Source organism: Mizuhopecten yessoensis, unplaced genomic scaffold, assembly GCF_002113885.1.
Source record: "Mizuhopecten yessoensis strain PY_sf001 unplaced genomic scaffold, ASM211388v2 scaffold3853, whole genome shotgun sequence".
NCBI lineage: Eukaryota > Metazoa > Mollusca > Bivalvia > Pectinida > Pectinidae > Mizuhopecten > Mizuhopecten yessoensis.
Genome location: NW_018405252.1, coordinates 155,789 through 183,575, shown reverse-complemented (window position 1 = coordinate 183,575; position 27,787 = coordinate 155,789). Strand labels below are relative to the sequence as shown.

General features: G+C 36.3%; 2 protein-coding genes across 3 annotated transcripts in view; one reads left to right on the top strand and one right to left on the bottom strand.

The window, feature by feature from the left end:
* The window catches only part of LOC110448128 (poly(A)-specific ribonuclease PNLDC1-like), a 35,647-nt gene extending 20,346 nt beyond the window's left edge, over nucleotides 1-15,301 (bottom strand). The window contains exons 1-14 of the mRNA XM_021494193.1: nucleotides 15,144-15,301; nucleotides 12,285-12,336; nucleotides 11,348-11,421; nucleotides 10,293-10,326; nucleotides 9,897-9,972; nucleotides 8,737-8,784; nucleotides 8,244-8,338; nucleotides 7,471-7,589; nucleotides 5,807-5,898; nucleotides 5,373-5,440; nucleotides 2,658-2,715; nucleotides 1,633-1,702; nucleotides 1,434-1,522; nucleotides 238-302 (exon numbers count right to left, since the gene is read on the bottom strand). Of these exons, the coding sequence (XP_021349868.1) occupies nucleotides 238-302; nucleotides 1,434-1,522; nucleotides 1,633-1,702; nucleotides 2,658-2,715; nucleotides 5,373-5,440; nucleotides 5,807-5,898; nucleotides 7,471-7,589; nucleotides 8,244-8,338; nucleotides 8,737-8,784; nucleotides 9,897-9,972; nucleotides 10,293-10,326; nucleotides 11,348-11,421; nucleotides 12,285-12,336; nucleotides 15,144-15,222 (1,019 nt within the window). The 5' untranslated portion in view covers nucleotides 15,223-15,301. The remainder of the gene's footprint in view (nucleotides 1-237; nucleotides 303-1,433; nucleotides 1,523-1,632; nucleotides 1,703-2,657; nucleotides 2,716-5,372; nucleotides 5,441-5,806; nucleotides 5,899-7,470; nucleotides 7,590-8,243; nucleotides 8,339-8,736; nucleotides 8,785-9,896; nucleotides 9,973-10,292; nucleotides 10,327-11,347; nucleotides 11,422-12,284; nucleotides 12,337-15,143) is intronic.
* A 124-nt stretch (nucleotides 15,302-15,425) lies between these two features.
* The window catches only part of LOC110448127 (tectonic-2-like), a 49,816-nt gene continuing 37,454 nt past the window's right edge, over nucleotides 15,426-27,787 (top strand). For both annotated transcript variants that reach the window (XM_021494192.1, XM_021494190.1), the window contains exons 1-4: nucleotides 15,426-15,583; nucleotides 16,866-17,008; nucleotides 18,819-18,925; nucleotides 20,555-20,647. In XM_021494192.1, coding sequence (XP_021349867.1) covers nucleotides 15,526-15,583; nucleotides 16,866-17,008; nucleotides 18,819-18,925; nucleotides 20,555-20,647 — 401 coding nt within the window. In that variant the 5' untranslated portion in view covers nucleotides 15,426-15,525. The remainder of the gene's footprint in view (nucleotides 15,584-16,865; nucleotides 17,009-18,818; nucleotides 18,926-20,554; nucleotides 20,648-27,787) is intronic.

Below are 27,787 nucleotides of genomic sequence, written 5' to 3'. Positions count from 1 at the left end.
CCCCCCCCAACATTAGCCTAACTACCAAAGTGTCCACTTTATGGTACAGTTACAGCTGTTCAAGAGTCTACATGATCCTGACAGATTTTTGCATTCTATTTGATTGATTTGTAATAGAAAAGTTGATGATATGTATTTGTGAAATTTGATACAATGTGTATAGAGGTATATAATGAATCAATAACTAAAAACGTCCTGTTTTGGGTACCCTGACACTACCTAGTATGTAAACATTACCTTGAAAGACTCTGGTATAACATCTGCAGAGATGAGTTTTCTAGAAGTCCTGAATCTCTGAAATGCTAAAAAGATGTGAGGCACTGTTATAGCAAGAATGAAAGAGAAATCCAATGTCCTTTAACCCTACCCCTACCCCTTAGATCAGTAGTTCATAACAGTGCTGGACTGGATACCAATCGTAATCAATCATCAACATACCTGATTTCTCCAATACATTGTAGCATATAAAACAGGGGCCTTAAATCCCTCACCTGGCCAGAAGCTTGCGAGGAGATGGGAGCTAGCCCACAGGAATGTTAACCGCTTCATCTGTATAAGTTTTGATACCCATAGGTTAAGGATGCTACTAACACATTTTGCTTAAAACCTGCCTAGTATTTCATTCTTTGAAATTTCTACGGAGGAGATTACATGTGCTCAGAATTAAAAGCATAATATAGTAAATTTTGTTGTATGTACACCCAGGGAAATAAACACACTTTTAAATGGCATTTATAGAGCTGTCCTTCCAGATGAAATCATCAGATCTTAGAAAATAGGAATTAATTAAGCAAATTCACTGGTTTAAAATGCTCAATTTTAGGGTCCAAAATCGTGAGTCACCGTCCAAAATCGGGAGAGTTGGCAAGTATGGTATTTTGGGAACAGATGTTGTTTACAACCAATCTTCCAGTTTGAGCTACTTTTGGCCCTGCCACTTAGCATCCAGGAAATTCAGCCTTTTCATTTGCGTGACTTTTGATCTCTATGCCCTAAGAATGCTACCACAGTCTGCAACTTGGTTGAAATCTTGCCAGTAGGTTAGGTGGAGATGTCATTTAAAGCAAATCAGCCTATTTGACCCCTTTTGACCTAGCCATTCAATCTGCCTCTGTGAAAAAAATTGTTTAGTGTAAAAAATGACAGACAACAGATGGCAGGCTGCTGAAGTAACGCATCACAAGCTCACACTTTTACATTGTGCTACAAATGAGGGCAACAAGATTAAAATCATAAACTGCAGTGACCATGCCCTGGAGTAGAGCAATTCTATAGAATACAAATTTCTCGTTAGTGCACAAAACTAAGAATATGATCATTAACTTTAGATTTCTGGTTTGATCATCTTAATTATTTTTAAACATTTCTAAATTTTTAATACCGGTATGTTTTGTTGTTTTACTGCACAAATAAAACCCTATGTACTCACTCACCTCATTCCTAGCGCTGTTACAGATGTGCTTAGTATCAAAAATTACTGGTAAAATTGCCTGTATTTCTGTCTTGAATGCTTCAAAGGTATCTGAAATAAACACAGAGACCTGATCAAGGCAACTCAAACCTCCCCCAAGATACCCAATGATACGATAAATTGTCACCTGAACCTTCCCTACTCTGGTACATGATACTGACCTGGTAATGGCTTGTGGAATTTGTCATAAATCAGAAGTAGGTCCAGAAACATGTTGTGTCCAATGATTGGCTGCAAATATTACAGAAAATTACTGCAAAATGGCATCAAAATATTGTTGAAAGATAGAGGAGTCAGGTAAATTCAAAGGAAAAGCGTCAATAATGGCATATAACAGAGTTCTTTGAAAAAAGTACAGTATTTATATATGTTATGTCATACATGTGTGTTTTATATTAATTTATCGTGAACCCATCCTGTCACTATTCCAGAAGGGGACTGTGCACAAAAAGATTTATATTCTGTCTATATCACACTACCACTGCCATATTTTTCAAACCTGGAGAACACACTGTATTTCCCATACTCACCAGAGCTCTGGGCCAATTCTATTCATATTTACTTGCAATGCCCGCTGCTATTTCATTTTAATACTAGGCAATGTTGTCTGATAATGATAATAATAATAATTTGAGGTTCTTATACAGAATACGCCTTTATCACAGACTAGTTTGTTGGTTATCTCGAAGTGGTTCACAAATTATTTTCCGTGGTTATAGGGCCTTTGCAACCAGCAATATCTTTCTCAACTCCCTGGGGAGCATACAGCCGGTGCTGCCATTTCAGCGCTCACAGTTAGCATTTAACCATTCTAGCACTGCCCAACTACATACTCATTTACAGCTGAGTAGACTGGAACAAGCTGCATAGTATCTTGTTCAAAGATACAACACAGTGCCGTGACGTGACTCAAACCCGCAACCCTTCGGTCACGAGTCTGGCGTCCTACCACAAGACTAGCGTGCCGCCACTGTTACTGTTGCTGTTACAATTTCATGACTGATGTTCCTCATTGTAACAACTTCAAAGTCAATGTCCCCCCACTATTGTAACTACACAGCCAATGTGTTCCACCGTTTGAGCTTTAAGTGATAAATAAAATTGGGCAGTAGTAAATTATACAATGCTAAATTAAGACATGATAAAAGTAATCAATATTTACTGACATGTAATTACAAATACTTACAACACCTCCTTTCAACATCTTAAAAACTCTTGAAAACCCTTTCAGACTTTCATACAATCTGGAATAGAAAACAAGAGGTAAATTTTAGAGTTTAGATCAGGAAGAATTCATGTATAAAATTTGCAAAATCTAGATTTCAACTTCAAAGAAATAATAATAAGAGTACCGCGGGGCGGAACAATATACGCCCATTGAATGCCATATAGTGTTTTATACTTTCTTACATTGAAATAAGATCTGCATCATTCTAAGAGTGGTTAGCCGACATGCTATAAAAAATGTAGGAGAAAATCTCTGGACAAAAAATCAAATACTGAAATGACAAGGCAATAACTTTTGCAACAATTGTTGAATCAAAATTCTTTTAGGGGAGACACAACTTCATATCATGATGATAATGTATAGCAAGTTTCAAAGAGATCCTTTGAAAAATGTAGGAGGAGATTGCCGGACAAAAATCAAATACTGAAATAAACAAAGGGCAATAACTTTTGCAAAAATTGTCGAATCAAAATTCTTTTATGGGAGACACAACTTCATATCATGATTAATATGAAAAGGCAAAGCCTTAAAAGAGCGTAGCTTTTGTTGATTTCTGATATTTGCGGATTCAGAATACTGCTTTCAGAATGAGGTAAGATAAACTTTATTTAAAGTCGGCAAGTCAAGGAATAACAATAAAACAAAAGCTCTAATGAGATTAAGACCGACATAACAATAGGGGAGATAGGAGCCAGTTTGGCCCATTTTTATTAAAGTCCGTTCTGGGAAGTATGGCAGCATGCACGTCCGTTTTTGAACATTATTTAATTTTCACTGTGGGAAGATCGGATGGCCGAACGAGCCCTGCCATGGGATAAGTTCGTACAGGCATTCGGGTAAGTTCAGCCCCATTGGAATCAGCTTAATTATGACGTCATAAGTAATACAACGTCAGATTTTACCGCCAATTTACGACTTTTTATGCGTTACATGGGCCGAACTTGCCACGGTTTCATAGGCCGAAACTGTCCGGGCCCAAATTGATATTTCAATAAATTCTTATCGTATAGCAATATGGTAGTGAGTGCTTGGCTTGGCTTTTATGTATATCATTTGAAGCTGTCAATATGTTATACTGTAAAAAAAATAGCAATTTCGTTTACAGAAAGTTAGCATAACTAGAAGCGAGATCATGATTTTATTTAGATACTACCCTCTCAAAAGCAATTTTCTCATGTTAAGTAATTTTACATTAGAGTTTTTCTATCCCTTTTTTTCTTGTGAACGCCCAGTCAACTAAACTGCTAAGATCCTTAAAAAGGTAAATATCAGCTCAAAAACAAAAATATTATGGGTGGCCGAACTTTTGTGTCTTTGATGATTGGTAAAAATTTATTCACAATATAATTTTTGCATCAATGACGCCTTTTTCTTCAAGTCAAAGCTAAAGTAGATATTTGTTATTGTGCGTAACGTATATGATGGGTTGGTTGGCGCAGTGGATAATGCGCTCGTCTTCACCAAGATGGCCGGATTCAATCCCGGTCACCTGCCCGACCACGCGGGGTTTATCCTGATACTCCATCTTTCTCCTACATTAAGAATTAAATCATCTGCATGCTTCCATCAGGGCACAATTATTGTTGATTCCAACATAAATGAATTATCCATTGTTTCTTTTATAAGTGGTGATGCATACATAAATTATGTAAAGACCATAACCAGACTTTCAAAATTGTTAATTATTTCGTTCATATTCTCAACAAATCGAAATCAAAAGCTGATGAAATTTTAGACGATGAAAAATAAATGTACACTTTGACCTATTTGTTTAATGCGGCTCTTTTTGAAAATATCTCCGGTAGAAATTTTAACAGAACATGGTTGATGACAAAAAGGATCTTCAGAAAACATCTGCGTTTTCACTTTTGTGCCTGTGGCAAAAACTGAAATTAAAAAGTCAAGAAGCACCGACAAAGAGATAAATGCAACGGCCATCAGTTCCAAGGTTTTCCGGTTATTTTTCATCCTTCCGGAAATAAACGATGAAGGCTGATGGAGTGTGATGTGATTGTGACATCAGAGTATGATAATCTCTGAATAATGTTTCATGCCTGCTAGTATCAAGATTTATGGGATAGATTTTTTTCACTCAGAATGTATATTAGTTTTTACCTACATAAATAAGTAATAAAACATGGGTATTGTGTTCACTACATGAAGATGTTCATGAATGGGTCAAAACACAATTGTCTTTGCTTCAAGGATACACTTCCTGTTTCCCCACTGGACATCTACTTCCGGACGAAAAAAAAAAAAAAGGCAAGGTGTAGAAAGGGGAAGCCACCCGGTAACGCACGCATGTGTTACCATTAAAGAGCTTTGAGGCGCCCGAGAGCTACGCTCTTATAATGTATACCAAGTTTCAAAGAGATCGGACAAAAATCAAATACTGAAATGAACAAAGGGCAATAACTTTTGCAAAAATTGTTGAATCAAAATTCTTTTGAGGGAGACACAACTTCATATCATGATTATAATGTATACCAAGTTTCAAAGAGATTGGTCAAGTAGGAGGATTGACGGGCGTATAAAAACAAACTGCAATGGTCATATTCCACATGTCTGCCTAATGGCCACCTTTATCGCTGCCTGGCCTTCAGTAATACTTACACCAGGTATATACAGACAGGAAACCTTGTACAAATTAATTTGAGTTAAAGTGTTAATTACTTATCCATATCTTCTTTAGTCGTGTCACTGTTTATATCCTTCTCATCACGTTTAGAAATTTGTATTATCTACAACATAAAACGAAGAAAAACAAATCAAGAGTCAGGACGCTGAAAAATATTTGTTTAAGCTATAATTTAAACAAAGTATTTTTTTGTGTTCTGGTTTGGTGAAATATTGGTCAGCCATTCAACATTAATTACTCCTCATATGTATCACTCGGACAAAGTTGAAGACAGTTGGTCCAACAGAACACTAGTTACAACAACAAACTTTACTGCGAAGGGCATCATTAACAGATCTAAGATACTGACACATACATCTCTAGATATGGGGCCATGCAGTGTGTTATATTGACAGTAACATGTTTGTTTGTTATATTTGTTGATTGAGATATACAGCAAACCATTACATTATAATTTAAACATACTCACCCTCTGTTCGCCTTCTATTACATTTATCCATACATTCTTAAATCTTTGCCTGAGCTCAGTCCGCACAATGAAAGATTTCACAAACCTAAGTTCTGTAATAAATCACAATAGAGTTGTTTAATGTATTAAGTATTAAAGTAAAACAACAACAAGCTCACAGGGCCTGTACTATTCACCTGGGTATTCAAGCAATCATGGCAAAATGTTCTCAATAAAATAAATACTGCAAAAAAATCTCCAGTACATGGCCAGGTTATTCTCTGGAGCTTATCTTTTTAGAAGGTTTGAACCAAATACTATGTTCCATGTTTAAACCAAATACTAAGTTCCCGTTTGAACCAAATACTAAGTTCCCAGAGGCATTAACCTTATTGCCTAACAATTGTATATAAGGTTCTAGGCTGGGGATCTGAAATGTTCCCATGTTATAAACAAAGTACTAACTACGCCAGGGCAGGAGCAGACCTCGGACCCAAAACTGGCATATCTGTATTCATCTCTTCTTCCCCATCAAATGTATACATGGTTATACAGTAGGATCCCAAAGTTTTTCCACGTTATGATAAGGGGACGAAGTCTTGAAGTTTGGGGATGGACTAAGTAGCAAGCAACATCAACCCATCAGTAGATGCATAGCTAGTATAGAGTGAAATTTCTATATATACTTGTGAAACTTTCCAATGACATGATGCTGTTACAATAAACCCCCTCAAAGATGTGTGGAAAGTAGCCAATGCTGGCTGTTACAATGAACCCTCTAAGACATGGGAAACTTTCCAATAACATGTGGCTGTTACATTGAACCTCCTCAGACATGTGTGGAAGTAGGCATTGCTGGCTGTTACAATGAACCCCCTAAGACATGGGAAACTTTCCAATAACATGTGGCTGTTACATTGAACCCCCTCAGACATGTGTGGAAGTAGGCATTGCTGGCTGTTACAATGAACCCCCTAAGACATGGGAAACTTTTCACTAACATGAGGCTGTTACATTGAACTCCCTCAGACATTTGAAGACATTATCCATTGGATAGCTAAATCATTTCTGCTATATACAACTTTCTAATATTGCATCTCCAGACTTTTTTAGAAATTTTGTCATCAATATATAAATATAGTTATATTTCATTGCAATCAACATCTGATTAGTTGATATCTTTAAGCATACAGAATTGATAGCCTCTCAAAATACAACACACTTCGAATTCTGATGCATTCTTGAAATGTAAGAAAACAATAGAAATGTATATTGATACTCCTGAATCCACCAATGAAGTTTTTAATCTCAATCAAAGGCTGCAGTAGCCAAAGTGAATCTTAAAATTTAAAAGTTGGTCTTTATTATAAATATACCCCCTGTGTATCATTCAAAAAAGGTATTAAAAATGTCAACTCCATGTAACTCAACTTTTAACTGTTATTATATCTCAGCAAATGGAATGCCAAACAGATGCCATGGTGGCCATCTTGAATCTCAAAAATATAAGTTGGCCTGTTGATGCAACGTGCGTATCAACAGCAATTGGTCACATAACTTTGGAAAATTTGTCTGGACAGGGTTTGAAGTAATGAAGTACAAACGGGTAATAACTCTGAGGAAAAAAGTTTGGAAATAACAGAAGTCTATCGGGAGAAAGATTGATATTTTACAGGAGTTCTAACCTGGGACTTCCTCATCAGTGACCTCCAGTATTGCCTGTTGGTCATCCTCTGTTTTCACCAGCCACTCAGCCACCTGAAAACAAAGAGCTTGGAGCACACGCTCATCAATATCATTGGATCTGAAATAGAACAGAATCAAGTGACATAATTGATTTTAATGCCGGCTACCTGTTTACATTCACCATACTGTAATATAGTTAATAGTAAACATGATCATCCTGTTGTTCCCTATCTTATTGACATGTTTAATCACCACAATAAATTATACGCATCTCACTGATAGGTCAAATACTTCTATACATGTGTCACATATAAAACGGGTCAAAGACAAAGGAATGTGTAGTAAACAAAGGGCAGTAACTCTGCCAGTAAACAAAGGACCATAACTCTGTATATAGTTGGGCAGGGGGGCAGGAGGTCAGATTCTAGTATCCATAAAACTCTGTCATCCCACCCATAAAATTTTGCAATTTTAGGCCCAGACTTTGTTTGGATATGCCCTAGACAAAGTGAACTCATTGACCCCAGAAGGTTGTACCATTACAAACTTGTAAAAGAAGTAATGCTTGTGAGCACAGTACAGTCAATACTTGCAATTTCATGGTTATCAGACTATAAGTAGTAAAGGTAACCTTGGTTTTAAAACACTAACTAAGAAATGAAGTCTGTACAGTGATGATGTTGTTGAAGACAAGAAGGGGCGTACATATGGGCCGATCCTGTAAAATAAATCCCTAGAGCACAACTAACATCTCGAGTTGTCAGCAACTTACCGGTCCTTCGCCTGAAACAAAGCTTTGGAGTGAAGATGATTCTTCATTGCTTTCTGCTGGGGTTTGTTCAGGTAAGGTATACCCTCGTATACAAACTGTAAACAACGGTGATTACTTTTTAGATTACCCGCTGCATTTAATTTAACCATTCAAGATACTATTTTCGCAAGATTCAAAAGTTTCATTAATCACATATTTATATGAAATTTTAATTGGTAAAATTTTTATAATTGCTAAAATTGAAAACAAATTGTATATGTCCTTGGATCAAATAATATACACAAACATCAAAGGAAAGATATTTCAAATCATGGTGGGCACAGAATGTAATAAATGTAATTTATTTAACTCATTCCCCCCTGAAAACACATTTAAACTGAGTGAGTTAATCCAATACATTAATTTTCAATTGTCATCTTCTGTATGTTGTAAGCAAATAATGAGTACTAGTTGGAACATTTTTACATGGTACTGCAGAAAAGCCATGACTTACCTTATTGAAGTCAAAATCATACTTGCACAGGAATTGAAGACTAGAAGCCTGAAGGATAGAAAGTTTTTAAGCGTTTTAAACACGGTTTTTGTTAGAGAAACCCTTGATACCAAAGGGGTTAAGTTCACTTATGCTCTCTGTAACCCTGGAATATGTCATCGCAAAGTTGAAGACACATGAAAAGCTATTTAATTGATCTCAGTCTTAAATACTGACCAATCCCTAGGCTGATACCTGTTCTTTGAAGATTACAGAGGGGCAATGCCCAGCGTTAATGCCAGTCAATTTAACTGTTATGGTGCCGTGGGATTCTTTTGATGTTAATCAAAGAATAAAACTAATCTACTGTGTATCATCCACAAGGTGGTGCACACCGAGACATAGTCAAGGGATGCAGAGATATTAATTATTGAGGATAAGAAAAACCCTGAAAATGTAAATTCATAATACCTGGTATAATACAAAAAGGAAAGACAAAGAAATGTAAAAGGCAAACTAATGTGATAAGGTTTTAAATGCCATGGTCCCTCACAATCAGCTACTGGTTACTAACCACACAGTAGATGTCTCCAAACATAATTCAGCTGTTTTCATTAAGAACTGATGATATCATATGAAATCATTCTTTTTACTACAAAACCATGCTAAAATAAAAATCAAGTAAATCAAAAAATGGGCAGATTGATTGAGTGGTTAACACTTCGGCCTTCCACGCAGGCGGCCGGGGTTCGTTCCCCGAAGTCATCACACGTATGGAATATCAGAGAAAGTGTTTTTCTCCTGCCCACACAACTCCAACAACCCAGGTGGAGTATATAATGGTCTGGGGTGGATGTTGCGGTATCTGTGATGTAGCATTCAAGTGAAGTGGCACTATAAAAGATGCCGTTGGAAGCATGGTCCCACTACAAACAGAACACAATATATCTCCAGCACACGCAGGCATACACACATAGGGAGATATTAGCAAGGTGGCATAGGACTAGTATTTAGCGCCTGATAAGGCAGCTCCTGAAAATTCCTCAAAAAATGTTTATCCTAATTGTATTAATTGTATATCTATGTACTGTAAAGTGCTTTAGAGTGGCTTATGTTAGCTAGATAGGGCGTTATATCAAATGTTGTAAATTATTATTATTTATTATCATTAAAACATTTACCTGAACAAGAAAGCGGACATCCACAGGCCCAAAGGATGATGGGTAAAGGTAAAAATTGAAGGTTGTGGCAGAGTAGCTGTAAGAGAAACCCAACAGATGATATACTGACTTATTACTACAGTGGATAAAATAAAATAGCCCCAACATACTGGACAAGATACAGTACTCGAATAAAATACTGTATCAAAGAGTAAACAAAACATACAGTTCAAATATGCAAACCCAGTTTTTGAGAGTAGTTTAGCCTGAGTTGTCTCAAATATTTCAATGTGTATCATAGTGTGATAAATCTAAACTATTTCAAAATGAAAAAGTATATTTCATTAAAAGTGATGATACATTGTACAATTTGTGTAACCATGGATCTAGTCGAGTTCCAGTTACGCTTATAATTACCTGTTTTTGTCTTGCCTTTTGAATGTTGAAATTCCTGAAAGTGATTTAAACAACCATTAACAACTCTCATCATGCTAATTATTCAATGCTCAAAGCCTTTAGAAAGTTTATGCAAAAGGAATGTGTATCTCAGCATAATGTTGTACACAGTTAGAACATTAAAAGCTTTCTGAACTTTAACAAAGACATATTTCCCTAAACTTTACAACATTTTCTATATCAAGTTACCCTAAATTTCTCCCAAACAATTTCCATGTACAGCACTTAACCAATTGTTTCAAACATCGTTTCCTCAGATTTTCTGTAATTTTTAAACTCTGTTGATGTGTGTACCTTGCTCTAAATGCAGCAAAAATGAGAGTAGCATACAAGCAATTTGATAGTCAAACATGCTTCTGTGACCACTACAATAACGAGACCATTTAGATCTGTGTTAAAAGACCAATTTAATGTTCCCCACTGTAGTGATTTCATTGCTAAGGAACTGTATTAAGAGATCATCTGATAGGTCCAGTGTCTGGACTTCCTGAGGCGCTCCCTCAATATCGTTTTGACTGATTATGAAGCAATTTCATTGCATCGTAATAAGCTGTAAAATCTCATCCATGTTCGAATACAGCACACACAAATAGGAAGTTTTCTGTGCATGGTAAATGTTATGTCCACTTTCAAATTCAAGGGTTATCAGATTTTACCTTGCCTTGATGAGTACAGCCAATTTACAACCTCAAACAGACATTTAACTTTTTGCCTAAATGTTGCATAATAAAACAGCATGAAAATCAATGGTGATTCTAATTAATACAGCTACATTACTGAATCTGGATCATTTTTTCATTATTCGAGCACCTACTTTACAGTTTCCATTCCTGGTGGAATGGAATGGCATATTTTTGGAGAGTTTAAAACTTCTTTGGCATTTAAAAAATAATCATAGCGCTTGAAATATTATCAAAAATATAGGGAACACATCCTTAAATAAAATAAAATAATAATTATTTCCATGTCAATTAGAATAACTGACAAAGGATACTGTTTGAGGTACACAGAATTACCTAGTTGTGATATGGTGAACTGGGACATAGACTTTTTCAGTTTCTGGTATCTCTCTTCACTGGTATCAAACAGACTGTAAAGGTAAATAAGGATCAAATAAAATAAAATGAAATACATTTATAATAATATTTATTCATGTCTCAGAGACAATACAGATTTTTTTGCTGAAAATGAATACCTCACTGATGTTCAGTCAAACGTAAGATCTGATGGAGAATAATATTTTACAGCAGTGGGACTCTTGACAAGGAGTGATATTTCTGGTCTAACATTCTCCATACTTCTATTATTCTAAAATCATATCTGTACACTTATACAAAAGCAACATAACACAGCTGTAAATTGACAATTCCATCTATTTGAGCCTGGGACTGGTAAATTTTATGTCAGGCCTAGAAAAAAAATACAAAATATACACATAGATTACTTTGAAATGATATATGCTGCTCTAGTAGAACTTTTTTCAAAATCTGCCTGTGGCCTAATATTCTAAATATGAAATTGTACAGCCCTAAATTATATCTGTGATCTTCTATGACAGCATAAACATACTTTTATTATAGTTTTGAAGAAATGGTTAAAGCATTTGTTACAGAATTGATCCTTGAAATGAAGGTTAAGGTCTTATGCCAAAATGTAAAAATGTATTTATGACTCTAAATGTTTCATATGAGTCTACCTTAGAATATCTAAGGCATATATATATATATAAACTTTTCCTGATACATGTACTGAATACATGTACATGTATATATATATATATATATGACAAGCTTTTTCTTTTTTGAGTCAAGATAACTTTTTTGTTTTAATTAAAAATTAAATTCTTTTACTTTCTTACATTAGATATATTAAAATATGAAGAAAGGAACATTTTGTTTTATGGCAAAAATCAATCAATCTATCAAATCAACTCTGTAGAAATTGTATACTTACTTCGTCCTTTCCTTGGCACTTTTAACCAGTCCAGTAAACTCTGTGTCAATAGCTGTAAAGTAAATGAAGAAATTCTGCCAATGTTTTTAAGTACAATAATGATAATATATCATACTTAATTCTTACAACAATATATGTATACATATTAATTTCAGTACATGTATCAGGAAAAGTCTTACAGAGGCTAAATGTGATGATATAGGGGGCACATATGGTCTAAAACAAGCAAATTCATGGAATTTATATCCCCTGCTTGCAGGACATATTGTAGGTTAACATTATTGAGGTTAGGTTTAATTAAACATGTGAGTATCGTGCTGTTGAGACATAATGTATAGCTTGAAACTTGAAGAAAAAAAAAAGCCCTATACCTCATTGATTATCCATAAATATATGCACAAATCCCATCGGTTCGCAAACTTAGCATGAATTTGATGTGCATAAGGAATTAGGTTGAAACATCTTAATAATATCTACAGCAATTATCACACGAAAACCAAAGAGTGCCCAAGATGGGTGGAAAGACAGAGGAACACAAACATTGTTATCAAGTTTGAAGGAATTTGGCTAATATTTGCTCAAGTTATTAAGCGGAAACGGCAGATAATGACATTTTCGTAAATCAATGGGCCATAACTCTGCCGAATGGAGTCCGATTAAAATGGTTGTCAAACTTGGCCGAGCCCTTAATGCATTGAACCCTGTTACTAAGTTTGAAGACAATAGGATAATATTTGTTGTAGAATTATTGCACAGAAACAAAACTCAGCAGATAATTACGTTTTTCGTTATTCAAGGGGCCATAACTCCGCCAAATGAGGGTCGTCTGTCCGTCCAGACATACAGAAATTAATATATTTCGGTGAAAGCGGGGATAATAACCTATTCACCAAATGGGTCTAAGTTTGGTTGACCTTGCTTGAATTATAAGGACACTCAGTTTGAGTCCTAGATTATGGTGATGATGTGGACAGTCTATTTGGATTGCAGCAAGGCCATCTCTGAAATTCAAGAGTTTAACACTGGATATCAATCTCCTCTCCAGCCTGTAAGTACCACCATATGTATGATGCAATCAGCTCCTGATAGAATGTTTTAGCAGGGTAGGGTTCACCTGTGCTCTTTTGCTTAAAAGAGGTAAACATACTTTTTTGCAAGATCAGAATATAGTATACACAACCCCAAATCAGATAACAGTTCATGATTCACAGTTCTGAACATAACCTGAAGTAGATCAATTGTCAGTGTTCAGGTCTCACCCTCATCCAAATCAGCCCTATACAATATATCCTTTGAACAATCAGCATAGTGATATCCTACAGAAAAATGGACAACCTGCATCCTTTTACAATATAGGATACAAGATGTTTTATTCATCAATTAAGGACCTTGTTGGGCACTGACACACATTACACAAATAACAACATTCATACACAATTGTATGTTACTGGAGTTAATCAGTACATATATACTCTATATGACGAAACAAGTTACTGTGAACATATACTGTAACAGCTAAGGAATATTAAAATACTGCCTTACTGGCAAGCTTGATTTCCCAGTGATGCAGTATGAATGCATGGTATAACCTAAGGACCCGTTCAGCAACGTTGAACATGGTCAGTAATTGTATGGGTGACGGTCCGCACGTTACATTACCTGTACGTAATTAGCATTCCATGCTTCTGATTTATACATAACCCTTACATTGTGTAATTCTGCATGGATTATTGCAGAGTTCACAATTTTATAATGGTGGCAATTATATCATGTACCAATAATTGTATCATTATCAAATACATTAGTTGTCTGGTAACCCCTGTGATGGATGAAACTTTATCCATAATAATGTGGGTTTTTTTCATGTCTTCTAAAACTTAAAATATGTGTATGTACAGTTAAAATCGGTTAGGTCGGTGCCCGTCTGAACCCATCAAGGGTTGGCAAACTGACCAGTGGCTGTGGCAAGGTGTTCCAAACTCTGATGGCACTTGGGAAGAAGGAGTGTTGGTATAACAGTGTTCGGTTGGAGGTTTCGGATGTTATGATGTTATGATGTTATGACCTCTTGTAGAAGCACCTGATGGTGTGAGGTGTGGATCCCCTGGTATGTCTACTAGGTGGTTAACAATTTTGTACAGCAAGATGCATGGTTTTGCTTTGGTTCCTCTAGACTGTAGAGGTTCATATTCAAGATCAGTGAGCATGTTACTTACACTGCCTGTTTGGCAGTAGTCATTGGATATAAACTAGTTGCAACAGACAATTTGGAGGCGAGTTTTTTTGTATTCTGTACTGGGTGGGTACCTTATGAAATTGGTAGGGCATCCACTTAAAAGTTTGCAGCTCATGTGTCAACATTTTACCTCTCCTGTGGTGCTGTGGTAGCATAGTGTTGTATTCAGAATGGGGAAACACAATAACTAAGAGAAAGGATGGAGGATTTTAGTGGAACTAGACTAAGTCGATCACCAGCGACCAGGTAGTTCAATTGGTTACAATGTCTATCTAGAGTTCAGAGAGAATTGGTTCACATTCAGGTCTAGCTGCGCATTTTTTTCTTTTCTTATTACAAATATCAGGCTGAATAATTTATATAACGTTACATGTCACTTGTTAAATTTACCATGAAAGACCTGTCTGATGCAACAAATCCAGTCTTTAAATTGGTGTGCGAAATAAAGACCTCAAGGGCAATTGTTTTAAGGACATGTATTTTTAATCATTAAAGGTGCTCCATGAGGTTTAAGCAGTAAATCAAGCAAAGTTTGACTATACTACAGCAGATGACACGGATGACACATACAAAATACGTGAATATCATGATTTACATCATATATTCAACATTTAGTGGTTTACCAATGAAGTCGGCACTTTTTATACTGCGTTCAATCAGTGGAAGATAATCTTCAAATGTTGACTTGAGTACTTCAACCATTGCTGCAAAATTGGTGTATAAACACTACAGTACAGGATCTCTGTCTAACTACATTTAACTAGACGTCATTGCGACCTCGCACGTGTGTACAAATCGAGTTATTTCCCTTCATCGTATTTCCCTACAGCTAAAGAACGGTTCATTCTATTGGTTGCGGTTGTTACTGTTGGCCAATACAATTCCTCCTATTAAAATAACTAGGAGATGGAATAGCATCACAATGGCGGAAAATTTGATAGAATCGCGAATGTGTCTAATGTGAAATACTGTGAATATGCTATCTTGTAGATGAGTTGATTCGTGATGCTGCTGCTTTGTATTTTCATACTATTCTGTGGATTTTTCACAGTCCAGGGGCAAGGTAAGCATTCAGAGATCTCTTGAAACAGCGGAAATGCTATTAGTGTAAACTTTATTTTTCCAACATAGCATTGATATTTGTTTATTCTATTTCTAAATTTATAATAGAAACTTTAACGCGTGTCTCAGTGTTTAAGGTGCAATTTTAGTAATATATCTATTAGTTTCAACTTTGTTCTATAAAGATTTAATACGTTTGCGAAATATGAGCAGTATATATTACATACTTTTCGTAGTTGGACATCATGTCCGAACTTGTTTCTTACAACAGTAAAATCATCTTTGCTATTTCAATTTTTCGAGCACATTGACCAACCACCTTTAAATAATTTACCCTAGATTTCAGTTTGACTGTTATCTATACATATTATATATATTTAACTTAGGGTTGGGGGAAAGGACATTGTGTGAATATTTTAATCTAGAAACTAGTAATAACAAACCTACCATATATACTTGGTGATAAGTTGTATTTTTTGCTGGCCAGTGTCAGAAATAGAGGTTCCCCAATAGGTGGTGGTTTGTTATCATGATTAGATAGCTAGATTTTTTTCGTTTTTGTTAAAGACATTAGTTTTTCTGAGCGACTTTACAATTTGAAAATTAACTAAGGAGAGTAAGATTAACATGATAATCAACCATCACGAGTCTGGGGACCTTTTTCTCCCGCAACATTGGAAGATGACGTAGCAAGACATTGTTAATTGACGTCATAATTCGTGACAAATGAAATCACATCCAGGATGCATGTTACCCACTAGTGAAACGTTTCCAAACTCCTTGTAGGTTTATTCAATTAGTTGGAAGTAAGGATATACTGTACTGGTTGCAGACCTTTTAAATTCTTATATGGAATCTCCACTAATATATAGCTCATCAATGAATTCAAACAGAGCGTGACCGATATCGCAGAATTTTGTTATCAGTATAATTGAATTCAGACTTGTTTTTGATACATACAATGTAGGTGAGTCATCATAGGAACCAATGAAATCTTTATTTGTCGGAATGTTTATGTCAATGGTCAGTATTTTTTCCTACCTTTGAATTGGAAAAACAAAATTATGTTTTTATAAGAAAAAAGAAAAAAAATATCCTGTTTGTTTTCTGAATTTTGTGAAAATTCAGCACTTTTTGGTCAAGTGAAGCAGCCTGTTTTCGGCTGAAAAAAGAAGACCAAAATAATCACTGAATATACATGAACCATTTCTATAATAAGCCAAGTATATACAGAAAGGGAGTTATTTTGAACTATGAATAAATTATCTGTTTATTTGAATTAGGGAGAGTATACATTGGATATGCCGGGAGCTCTGCAGTGCCAAACCTCCAGTTCTCCCCCAATGATGCCACACCAGTAGTTCCAGTGTATTTACAAGTGATCAACGCCACAGATCCAACTGCTGTAGTAACTCTTAATCCCAATGTAAGTTACGAAATGTTGATTTATGTTTTGTACATGTAAATTATTTATCAGATTAGCACTTTTAAGTGTTGTCATTGGTATCAAAGTTATGATTTCTAGACTATAGAATATCTGTGTTGATAAATTAAAAGAAAAGGAATTATGTTTTATAAGTCTATCATAGTGTAACCTAATTCATCAGACATTTCTATTTGTCCATCATTAAGACTGTATCTGTCAGTAGCTATTACTTACTCACCTTGAAAACAGCACTGAATTTCAAAATTTGTAAAGGGTCCTTGAAATGTATGTTTCAAACATAAATTTACCAGTACTATCATCAGATAATTGTAGTACAATCTTTAAATCTGCATGTAATGAACAGGGAGCTAGACATATCGTATTAGTACTGGTTCTTCTTCTTCTTCTTCTTCTTCTTCTTCTTCTTCTTCTTCTTCTTCTTCTTTTTCAACCGTCAAAGATTTCTTGATGAAACTTTAGGTATGCATGCATCACCCACACAAGGTATGCAGTGCACTGGAAATAGGTCACTGTGACCTTTACCTCAAGGTCAAAGGTCAAATAAGTGCAACATTTTCAGTAAATTCTTGTCCGGCCCGTAAATTTTAAACCGTTAAAGATATCTTGATCAAACTTGAAGTATACCTGCGATATCTTGATCAAACTTGGAGTATACCTGCATTACCCACAGAAGGTGTGCAGTGCACTGGAATTAGGTCTCATACTTCACTATATACAGAGTTATGGGGCCTTTGTTTAATTTTAATACCGAAGTTTGTCCGTAGCATAAATTCTATGTTATTTCACCTCCGTTAACCAAACGTACCATATTTATGTATCTTGAGAAGGCGGAATCTTTTGCACTAAAATCAGGTTTTATGCCCCACTATATACAGAGTTATGTCCCTTTGTTTATTTTAATACCGAAGATTGTCCATGGCATAACTTCTAAACCATTAAAGAAATCTTAATAAAACTTAAAGTATATCTGCATCACCCACAGAAGGTGTGCAGTGCACTGGAACTAGGTCTCGTGCCCCTACTATATACAGAGTTATGGCCCTTTGTTTATTTTTAATATCAAAGTTTGTCCGGAGCATAAGTTCCATGTTATTTCACCTACGTTGACCAAACTTACCATATTTATGTATCTTGGGAAGGTGGAATCTTTCGCATCAAAATCAGGTTTTGTGCCCCACTTTATACAGAGTAATGGCCATTTGTTTATTTTTAATACCAAAGTTTGTCCTCGGCATAACTTCCATGTTATTTCACCTACATTGACCAAATTTGCTATAGTTTTAATGTATCTTGGGAAGTAGGAGTGTCGTATTCTAAATAAAGAGATATAGCCCTTTGTTAATTTTTTATACCAAAGTTTGTCTATTTGTCTGCATGACAATTGGCTAATAAGGGGAGACATACGTTTTTGTGAAATTCTAGTTAACTCATTTACCCCTGAAGTTTCATAAATGAACTATTCCAACCTTTGAATTGGAAGAGTTCAAATGTGTCTTCAGAGGTGAGTGAGTTAATAAGGTTAATTACTCTCAATGTGTTTTGCTGTTACAGTTCATTTTCAGGAAGTATTTACTTCAAAGGATTATTAACATGAAATTTATCTATCAGGTACTTTCAGATAGTATAGATTAGATCTAAGTTTTCAGGAAATAACTGTATGTTACATAATTACCCGAGATTTGAATCTACATTAATCTTCATGGTAAAAAAATGAAGAAAATGACATTTTGTAGACTTTCATTTTGAATTTCATTTAAAAAAGTATAATATTTGAAATATTTTTGTTCAGGTGCAGGTAACATGTGAGTTGAGCTACCCAGTCGACGGATACAGCAACGCCACCTTTGTTCCTGAGACTGTTAGCAGTACAAATGTCAACAGCACTGTCTCATTCAAGTAAGATTTAATGTACATTTTAGAAAAGGTTTTGTTTTATATGTAAGGTAAAATTCCTTGAGCTAAGCTTTCAAGGGATTTTACTTGAAACAAGGTAAATCTTTAAAAAGATAAATAGCAGAGATCTAATTTAAGTCTCAAGTTTTATTCCTTCACTCTGACACACTTACGTGTGTAACAAGAGGTCACATACATATAGTAAATATGATACATGGCATGTGATGATTAGTACAAAATTAATTTTATGTATGTGGTTATAAGTGTGAAATAAGACAATTTGTACAAACGTAAGATGAATGAAAATGAAACCTTTTTAATGTGAAGGGGATTTCTCTATGGGGGTGGAGGATCGGGTAGGGGTAGGTGGGGTTGGAGGATGGGGTTGGGGTGGAGGATGGGGGGCTCTATGAATGAAAGATATAGTTATATATATATGAGTATTATAAGTGAATGGAATACTATAGCTATATACTGATAAACTTCCCCCAAGCCAAACTGTCACCCGTTGCTGTATAATTCATACTCACCAGTGTTACCCATTTCATTACTATGTGAATTGCTAATATCACTAATGATAAATTAACTCTCATTGTGGAGCATGAAAAAGGTAAAAATGAAACTGCAGTGACCATTTCTCTATATGCAGTATCTGAGTTAATGGGTACCAGGCATTTCTCTATGAGGGGATTTGTATATAGGAAACAGAAATAAACAGGGATTCCTTTATGAGACAGTCATAGGAAATTCCATACAAGAAATTATTTCAAGAGCTATATCCTGTATCGGTACAGTACACAATTGCAATCATATACTATTGTGATGGTGAATATGATGTTATTTATATGAACCTGCAAAAAATGATAAGAGGAGAAGCTAAGGTCAGTATCACCTTTTTCAGGTTGATATAACATATTTAACATCACAAATGTCCTTAATTGCTTTATAACACATGCTTCAACAACAAATTAAAGAAGAAAACAAAATTTAATTTGATATTTTGGAGGCAAGGTTTACTGCCATGTTTTATCACAGGTTTCATATCATCTCATCTTGGCTAAGTAACACAATCATAATATATAGCCAATAATATATTTTAATGTTGAAAGATTACAAAACATATAAAAAAAACTTTTGAATATTGATTATTCATATATTAAACAACTGTTTATTAACAGTGAAAAGTGTAGGACATTCCCATAAAGGCTATATTTAGAAATTATTATTTACCAGTAAACTAGTCTAACTGTTTCATGAGTTTTTGAGAACTGGTTATATGATCCAGCCAGTGGAATTATGAGAAATCATTAGTTTATGATATTATCTTTATGAGACTAGGATGGAGAGTTTATTCAACATGATAATTTGAAATGATTAGATGAAATGAAAATGAGAAATATTTAAATAATCATTGTACGAAACTAAACAAAACAGTAAAGTAGTCACATTTGTAAATAATGTGAGTGCATTGTACAGTGAAATGTTAGCTTTGCTTTGAGGAAATGTGATACATTCATATACATATGGAAAGAACCTGCGTTAACTAAAACCACTGATAGGTTTAACATGGTTAACAGGTTGTACAATTTTACCTTTGTTAGGAAATCTGTTGTAATTTTGACTTGATTGCAGTATACCTAATCCTGGGCGTACCCTAGATGTTCGATGTTATGGTGTGTCGACCAGTGGCCAGTTCACCAGAGCTGCATCTATCAGTCCTCCTCTGTAAGTTTTTACATATTTAACTCTGATGTTCATCTAGCTAGCGTTATTTTGAGTTCTTCTGTAAAGTTTGTAAGTCTCAGTAGAATTTATTCAAATTTTGTAGTTATATTGCTTTGAAGTAAAGAACATTTTCTGCCACAAAAAATTTTAGGTTGTCAGAATTTTAAGGATTTTAAATGGAAATGTATGTAAGGAGTGAATTTTGGAGAAAAAAATGAAACACCCAATTTTTTGCAAAATAATGTCAATAAAAATGATACTAAAATAGATGAGTATTGCATTAATGTATATCAAGTTCATAAATGCTGAAATTGTGTAAAATAAATGATCTATAAACGATTAAAAATTGACATTTTATAATAAAACCATATACACATAGTAATTGCATGCAAGAGTTATCGTTCTTGAAAAACTACATAGTAGTGAAATAGGTAGCCGGTTTCCTGATGTACAGAAAAATGGACACATGTGACTCATTGATTAAAAAAAAATGAATTAATGCCTTGATTGCTTTGCAATACTTTAATATTGAAAGAACACACTGTTCTGTCAATAATAAGCATACAATATTCATCAGTTTAATATTAAACATTAGAATATGCGGAAGTTGTGAAACTGTCTCCCTACATTGGATTTTCAACTATGGATGTACTTCCTATTTCCGTTTAGCAATATATACACTCCTATGACCTTAAGCACAGTTTGTATATACATACAATGTATATCCCCCTATATTACATGATCCTAGCCTTCCCCACACAAACACACTTCCTTATATATATTACATGATCCTAGCCTTCCACACACACACACACTTCCTTATATATATTACATGATCCTAGCCTTCCCCACACAAACACACTTCCTTATATATATAACATGATCCTAGCCTTCCCCACACACACACACTTCCTTTTATAAATTACATGATCCTAGCCTTCCACACACACACACAGTTCCTTATATATATTACATGATCCTAGCCTTTCCCCCCCACACACACACACTTCCTTATACATTACATGATCCTAGCCTTCCCCACACACACCCACTTCCTTATATATTACATGATCCTAGCCTTCCCCAAACACACACACTTCCTTATATATTACATGATCCTAGACTTCCCCACACACACACACTTCTTTATATATATTACATGATCCTAGCCTCCCCCACACACACACACTTCCTTATATATTACATGATCCTAGACTTCCCCACACACACCCACTTCCTTATATATTACATGATCCTAGCCTTCCCCACACACACACACTTCCTTATATAAATTACATGATCCTAGCCTTCCACACACACACAAACTTCCTTATATATTACATGATCCTAGCCTTCCCCCCACACACACACATCCTTATATATATTACATGATCCTAGCCTTCCCCACATACACACACTTCCTTATATATTACATGATCCTAGCCTTCCCCTCACACACACACACTTACTTATATATATTACATGATCCTAGCCTTCCCCACATACACACACTTCCTTATATATTACATGATCCTAGACTTCCCCACACACACCCACTTCCTTATATATATTACATGATCCTAGCCTTCCCCAAACACACACACTTCCTTATATATTACATGTATCCCCCTATATTACATGATCCTAGCCTTCCCCACACACACAAACTTCCTTATATATATTACATGATCCTAGCCTTTCCCCCCACACACACACACTTCCTTATACATTACATGATCCTAGCCTTCCCCACACACACCCACTTCCTTATATATTACATGATCCTAGCCTTCCCCAAACACACACACTTCCTTATATATTACATGTATCCCCCTATATTACATGATCCTAGCCTTCCCCCCCCACACACACTTACTTATATATTACATGATCCTAGCCTTCCCCACATACACACACTTCCTTATATATTACATGATCCTAGCCTTCCCCCCACACACAAACTTCCTTATATATATTACATGATCCTAGACTTCCCCACACACACCCACTTCTTTATATATATTACATGATCCTAGCCTCCCCCCCACACACACACTTCCTTATATATATTACATGATCCTAGACTTCCCCACACACACCCACTTCTTTATATATATTACATGATCCTAGCCTCCCCCCCACACACACACTTCCTTATATATATTACATGATCCTAGTATATTACATGATCCTAGCCTTCCCCACACACACAAACTTCCTTATATATTACATAATCCTAGCCTTCCCCACACACACACACTTCCATATATATTACATGATCCTAGCCTTCACACAAACTTCCTTATATATATTACATGATCCTAGCCTCCCCCAAACACACACACTTCCTTATATAATACATGATCCTAGCCTTCCCCACACACACACACTTCCCTATATATTACATGATCCTAGCCTTCCCCAAACACACACACTTCCTTATATATTACATGATCTTAGCCTCCCCCAAACACACACACTTCCTTATATAATACATGATCCTAGCCTTCCCCACACACACACTCTTCCTTATATATTACATGATCCTAGCCTCCCCCACACACACCCACTTCCTTATATATATTAAATGATCCTAGCCTTCCCCACACACACACACACACTTCCTTATACATTACATGATCCTAGCCTTCCCCACACACACACACTTCCCTATATATTACATGATCCTAGCCTTCCCCACGCACACACACTTCCTTATATATTACATGATCTTAGCCTCCCCCAAACACACACACTTCCTTATATATTACATGATCCTATGATCCTAGCCTTCCCCCCACACACACACTTCCTTTTATATATTACATGATCCTAGCCTTCCCCACACACAAACACTTCCTTATATATATTACATGATCCTAGACTTCCCCCCACACACCCACTTCTTTATATATATTACATGATCCTAGACTCCCCCACACACACCCACTTCTTTATATATATTACATGATCCTAGCCTCCCCCAAACACACACACTTCCTTATATAATACATGATCCTAGCCTTCCCCACACACACACTCTTCCTTATATATTACATGATCCTAGACTTCCCCACACACACCCACTTCCTTATATACATTACATGATCCTAGCCTTCCCTCCCCCCCCCACACACACTTCCTTATATATATAACCCACACACACCCACTTCTTTATATATATTACATGATCCTAGACTCCCCCCCACACACACACTTCCTGATATATATTACATGATCCTAGCCTTCCCGACACACACACACTTCCTTATATATATTACAAGATCCTAGCCTTCCCCACACACACACACTCCCCACACACACACTTCCTTATATATATTACAAGATCCTAGCCTTCCCCACACACACACACTTCCTTATATATCTTCCCCACACACACACACTTCCTTATATATATCTAGCCTTCCCCACACACACCCACTTCCTTATATACATTACATGATCCTACTTATATATATTACATGATCTTAGCCTTCCCCACACACACACTCCCTTATATATATTACATGATCCTAGACTTCCCCACACACACACACTTCTTTATATATATTACATGATCCTAGCCTCCCCCAAACACACACACTTCCTTATATAATACATGATCCTAGCCTTCCCCACACACACACTCTTCCTTATATATTACATGATCCTAGCCTCCCCCACACACCCACTTCCTTATATATATTACATGATCCTAGCCTCCCCCACACACACACACTTCCTTATATATTTTACATGATCCTAGCCTTCCCCACAGCCACACACTTCCTTATATATATTACATGATACTAGCCTTCCCCACAGCCACACACTTCCTTATATATATTACATGATCCTAGCCTCCCCCACACACCCACTTCCTTATATATATTACATGATCCTAGTATATTACATGATCCTAGCCTTCCCCACACACAAACACTTCCTTATATATATTACATGATCCTAGTATATTACATGATCCTAGCCTTCCCCACACACACAAACTTCCTTATATATTACATAATCCTAGCCTTCCCCACACACACACACTTCCCTATATATTACATGATCCTAGCCTTCCCCACGCACACACACTTCCTTATATATTACATGATCCTAGCTTTCCCCACACATAAACACTTCCTTATATATTACATGATCCTAGCTTTCCCCACACATAAACACTTCCTTATATATTACATGATCCTAGCCTTCCCCCCACACACAAACTTCCTTATATATATTACATGATCTTAGNACATGATCCTAGCCTTCCCCAAACACACACACTTCCTTATATATTACATGATCCTAGCCTTCCCCACACACACACACTTCCTTATATATTACATGATCCTAGCCTTCCACACACACACAAACTTCCTTATATATATTACATGATCCTAGCCTTCCCCACAGCCACACACTTCCTTATATATATTACATGATCCTAGCCTTCCCCACAGCCACACACTTCCTTATATATATTACATGATCCTAGCCTTCCCCACACACACACACACACTTCCTTATACATTACATGATCCTAGCCTTCCCCACACACACACTCTTCCTTATATATTACATGATCCTAGCCTTCCCCACACTTCCTTATATATTACATGATCCTAGCCTTCCCCACACACACAAACTTCCTTATATATTACCTGATCCTAGCCTTCCCCACACACGCACACTTCCTTATATATATTACATGATCCTAGCCTTCCCCACACACACACACTTACTTATATACATTACATGATCCTAGCCTTCCCCCCACACCCCCACTTCCTTATATATATTACATGATCCTAGCCTTCCCGACACACACGCTTCCTCATATATTACATGATCCTAGCCTTCCCGATCCTATTCCTTATATATTACATGATCCTAGCCTTCCCCCCACACACAAACTTCCTTATATATATTACATGATCCTAGCCTCCCCCACACACACACACTTCCCTATATATTACATGATCCTAGCCTTCCCCACACACACACACTGCCTTATATATTACATGATCCTAGCCTTCCCCCCACACACCCACTTCCTCATATATATTACATGATCCTAGCCTTCCCCACACACACACCCACACTTCCTAATACATTACATGATCCTAGCCTTCCCCACACACACACACTTCCCTATATATTACATGATCCTAGCCTTCCCCACACACACACTTCCTTATATATATTACATGATTCTAGCCTTCCCCACACACACACACTTACTTATATACAATACATGATCCTAGCCTTCCCCACACACACACTCACACTTCCTTATACATTACATGATCCTAGCCTCCCCCACACACACACACTTCCCTATATATTACATGATCCTAGCCTTCCCCACACACGCACACTTCCTTACCTTATATATATTACATGATCCTAGCCTTCCCCACAGCCACACACTTCCTTATATATATTACATGATCCTATTCCTTATATATATTACATGATCCTAGCCTTCCCAACACACACACACTTCCTTATATATTACATGATCCTAGACTTCCACACACACACAAACTTCCTTATATATATTACATGATCCTAGCCTTTCCCACACACACACACTTCCTTATATATATTACATGATTCTAGCCTTCCCCGCACACACACACTTACTTATATACATTACATGATCCTAGCCTTCCCCCCACACCCCCACTTCCTTATATATATTACATGATCCTAGCCTCCCCCACACACCCACTTCCTTATATATATTACATGATCCTAGCCCCCCCCACACACACCCACTTCCTTATATATATTACATGATCCTAGTCTTCCCCACACACACACACTTCCTTATATATATTAAATGATCCTAGCCTTCCCCACACACACACACTTCTTTATATATATTACATGATTCTAGCCTTCCCCACACACACACACTTACGTATATACATTACATGATCCTAGCCTTCCCCACACACACACACTTACTTATATATATTACATGATCCTAGCCTTCCCCACGCACACACACTTCCTTATATATTACATGATCATGATCCTAGCCTTCCCCACACACACCCACTTCCTTATATATATTAAATGATCCTAGCCTTCCCCACACACACACACTTCTTTATATATATTACATGATTCTAGCCTTCCCCACACACACACACTTACTTATATACATTACATGATCCTAGCCTTCCCCCCACACCCCCACTTCCTTATATATATTACATGATCCTAGCCTTTCCCACACACACAAACTTCCTTATATATATTACATGATCCTAGCCTTCCCGACACACACACACTTCCTTATATATATTACATGATTCTAGCCTTCCCCACACACACACACTTACTTATATACATTACATGATCCTAGCCTTCCCCACACACACACACCTCCTTATATATATTACATGATCCTATTCCTTATATATTACATGATCCTAGCCTTCCCCCCACACACCCACTTCCTCATATATATTACATGATCCTAGCCTTCCCCACACACAAACACTTCCTTATATATTACATGATCCTAGCCTTCCACACACACACACACTTACTTATATATATTACATGATCCTAGCCTTCCCCACACCCACACACTTCCTTATATATATTACATGATCCTATTCCTTATATATATTACATGATCCTAGCCTTCCCAACACACACACACTTCCTTATATATATTACATGATTCTAGCCTTCCCCGCACACACACACTTACTTATATACATTACATGATCCTAGCCTATATATTACATGATCCTAGCCTTCCCCACACACAAATACTTCCTTATATATTACATGATCCTAGCCTTCCACACACACACACACTTCCTTATATATATTACATGCTCCTAGCCTTCCCCACACACACACACTTCCTTATATATATTACATGATTCTAGCCTTCCCCACACACACACACTTACTTATATACATTACATGATCCTAGCCTTCCCCACACACACCCACTTCCTTATATATATTACTTGATCCTAGCCTTCCCCACACACAAACACTTCCTTATATATTACATGATCCTAGCCTCCCCCACACACACACACTTCCTTATATATTACATGATCCTAGCCTTCCCCACACACACACACTTCCTTATATATT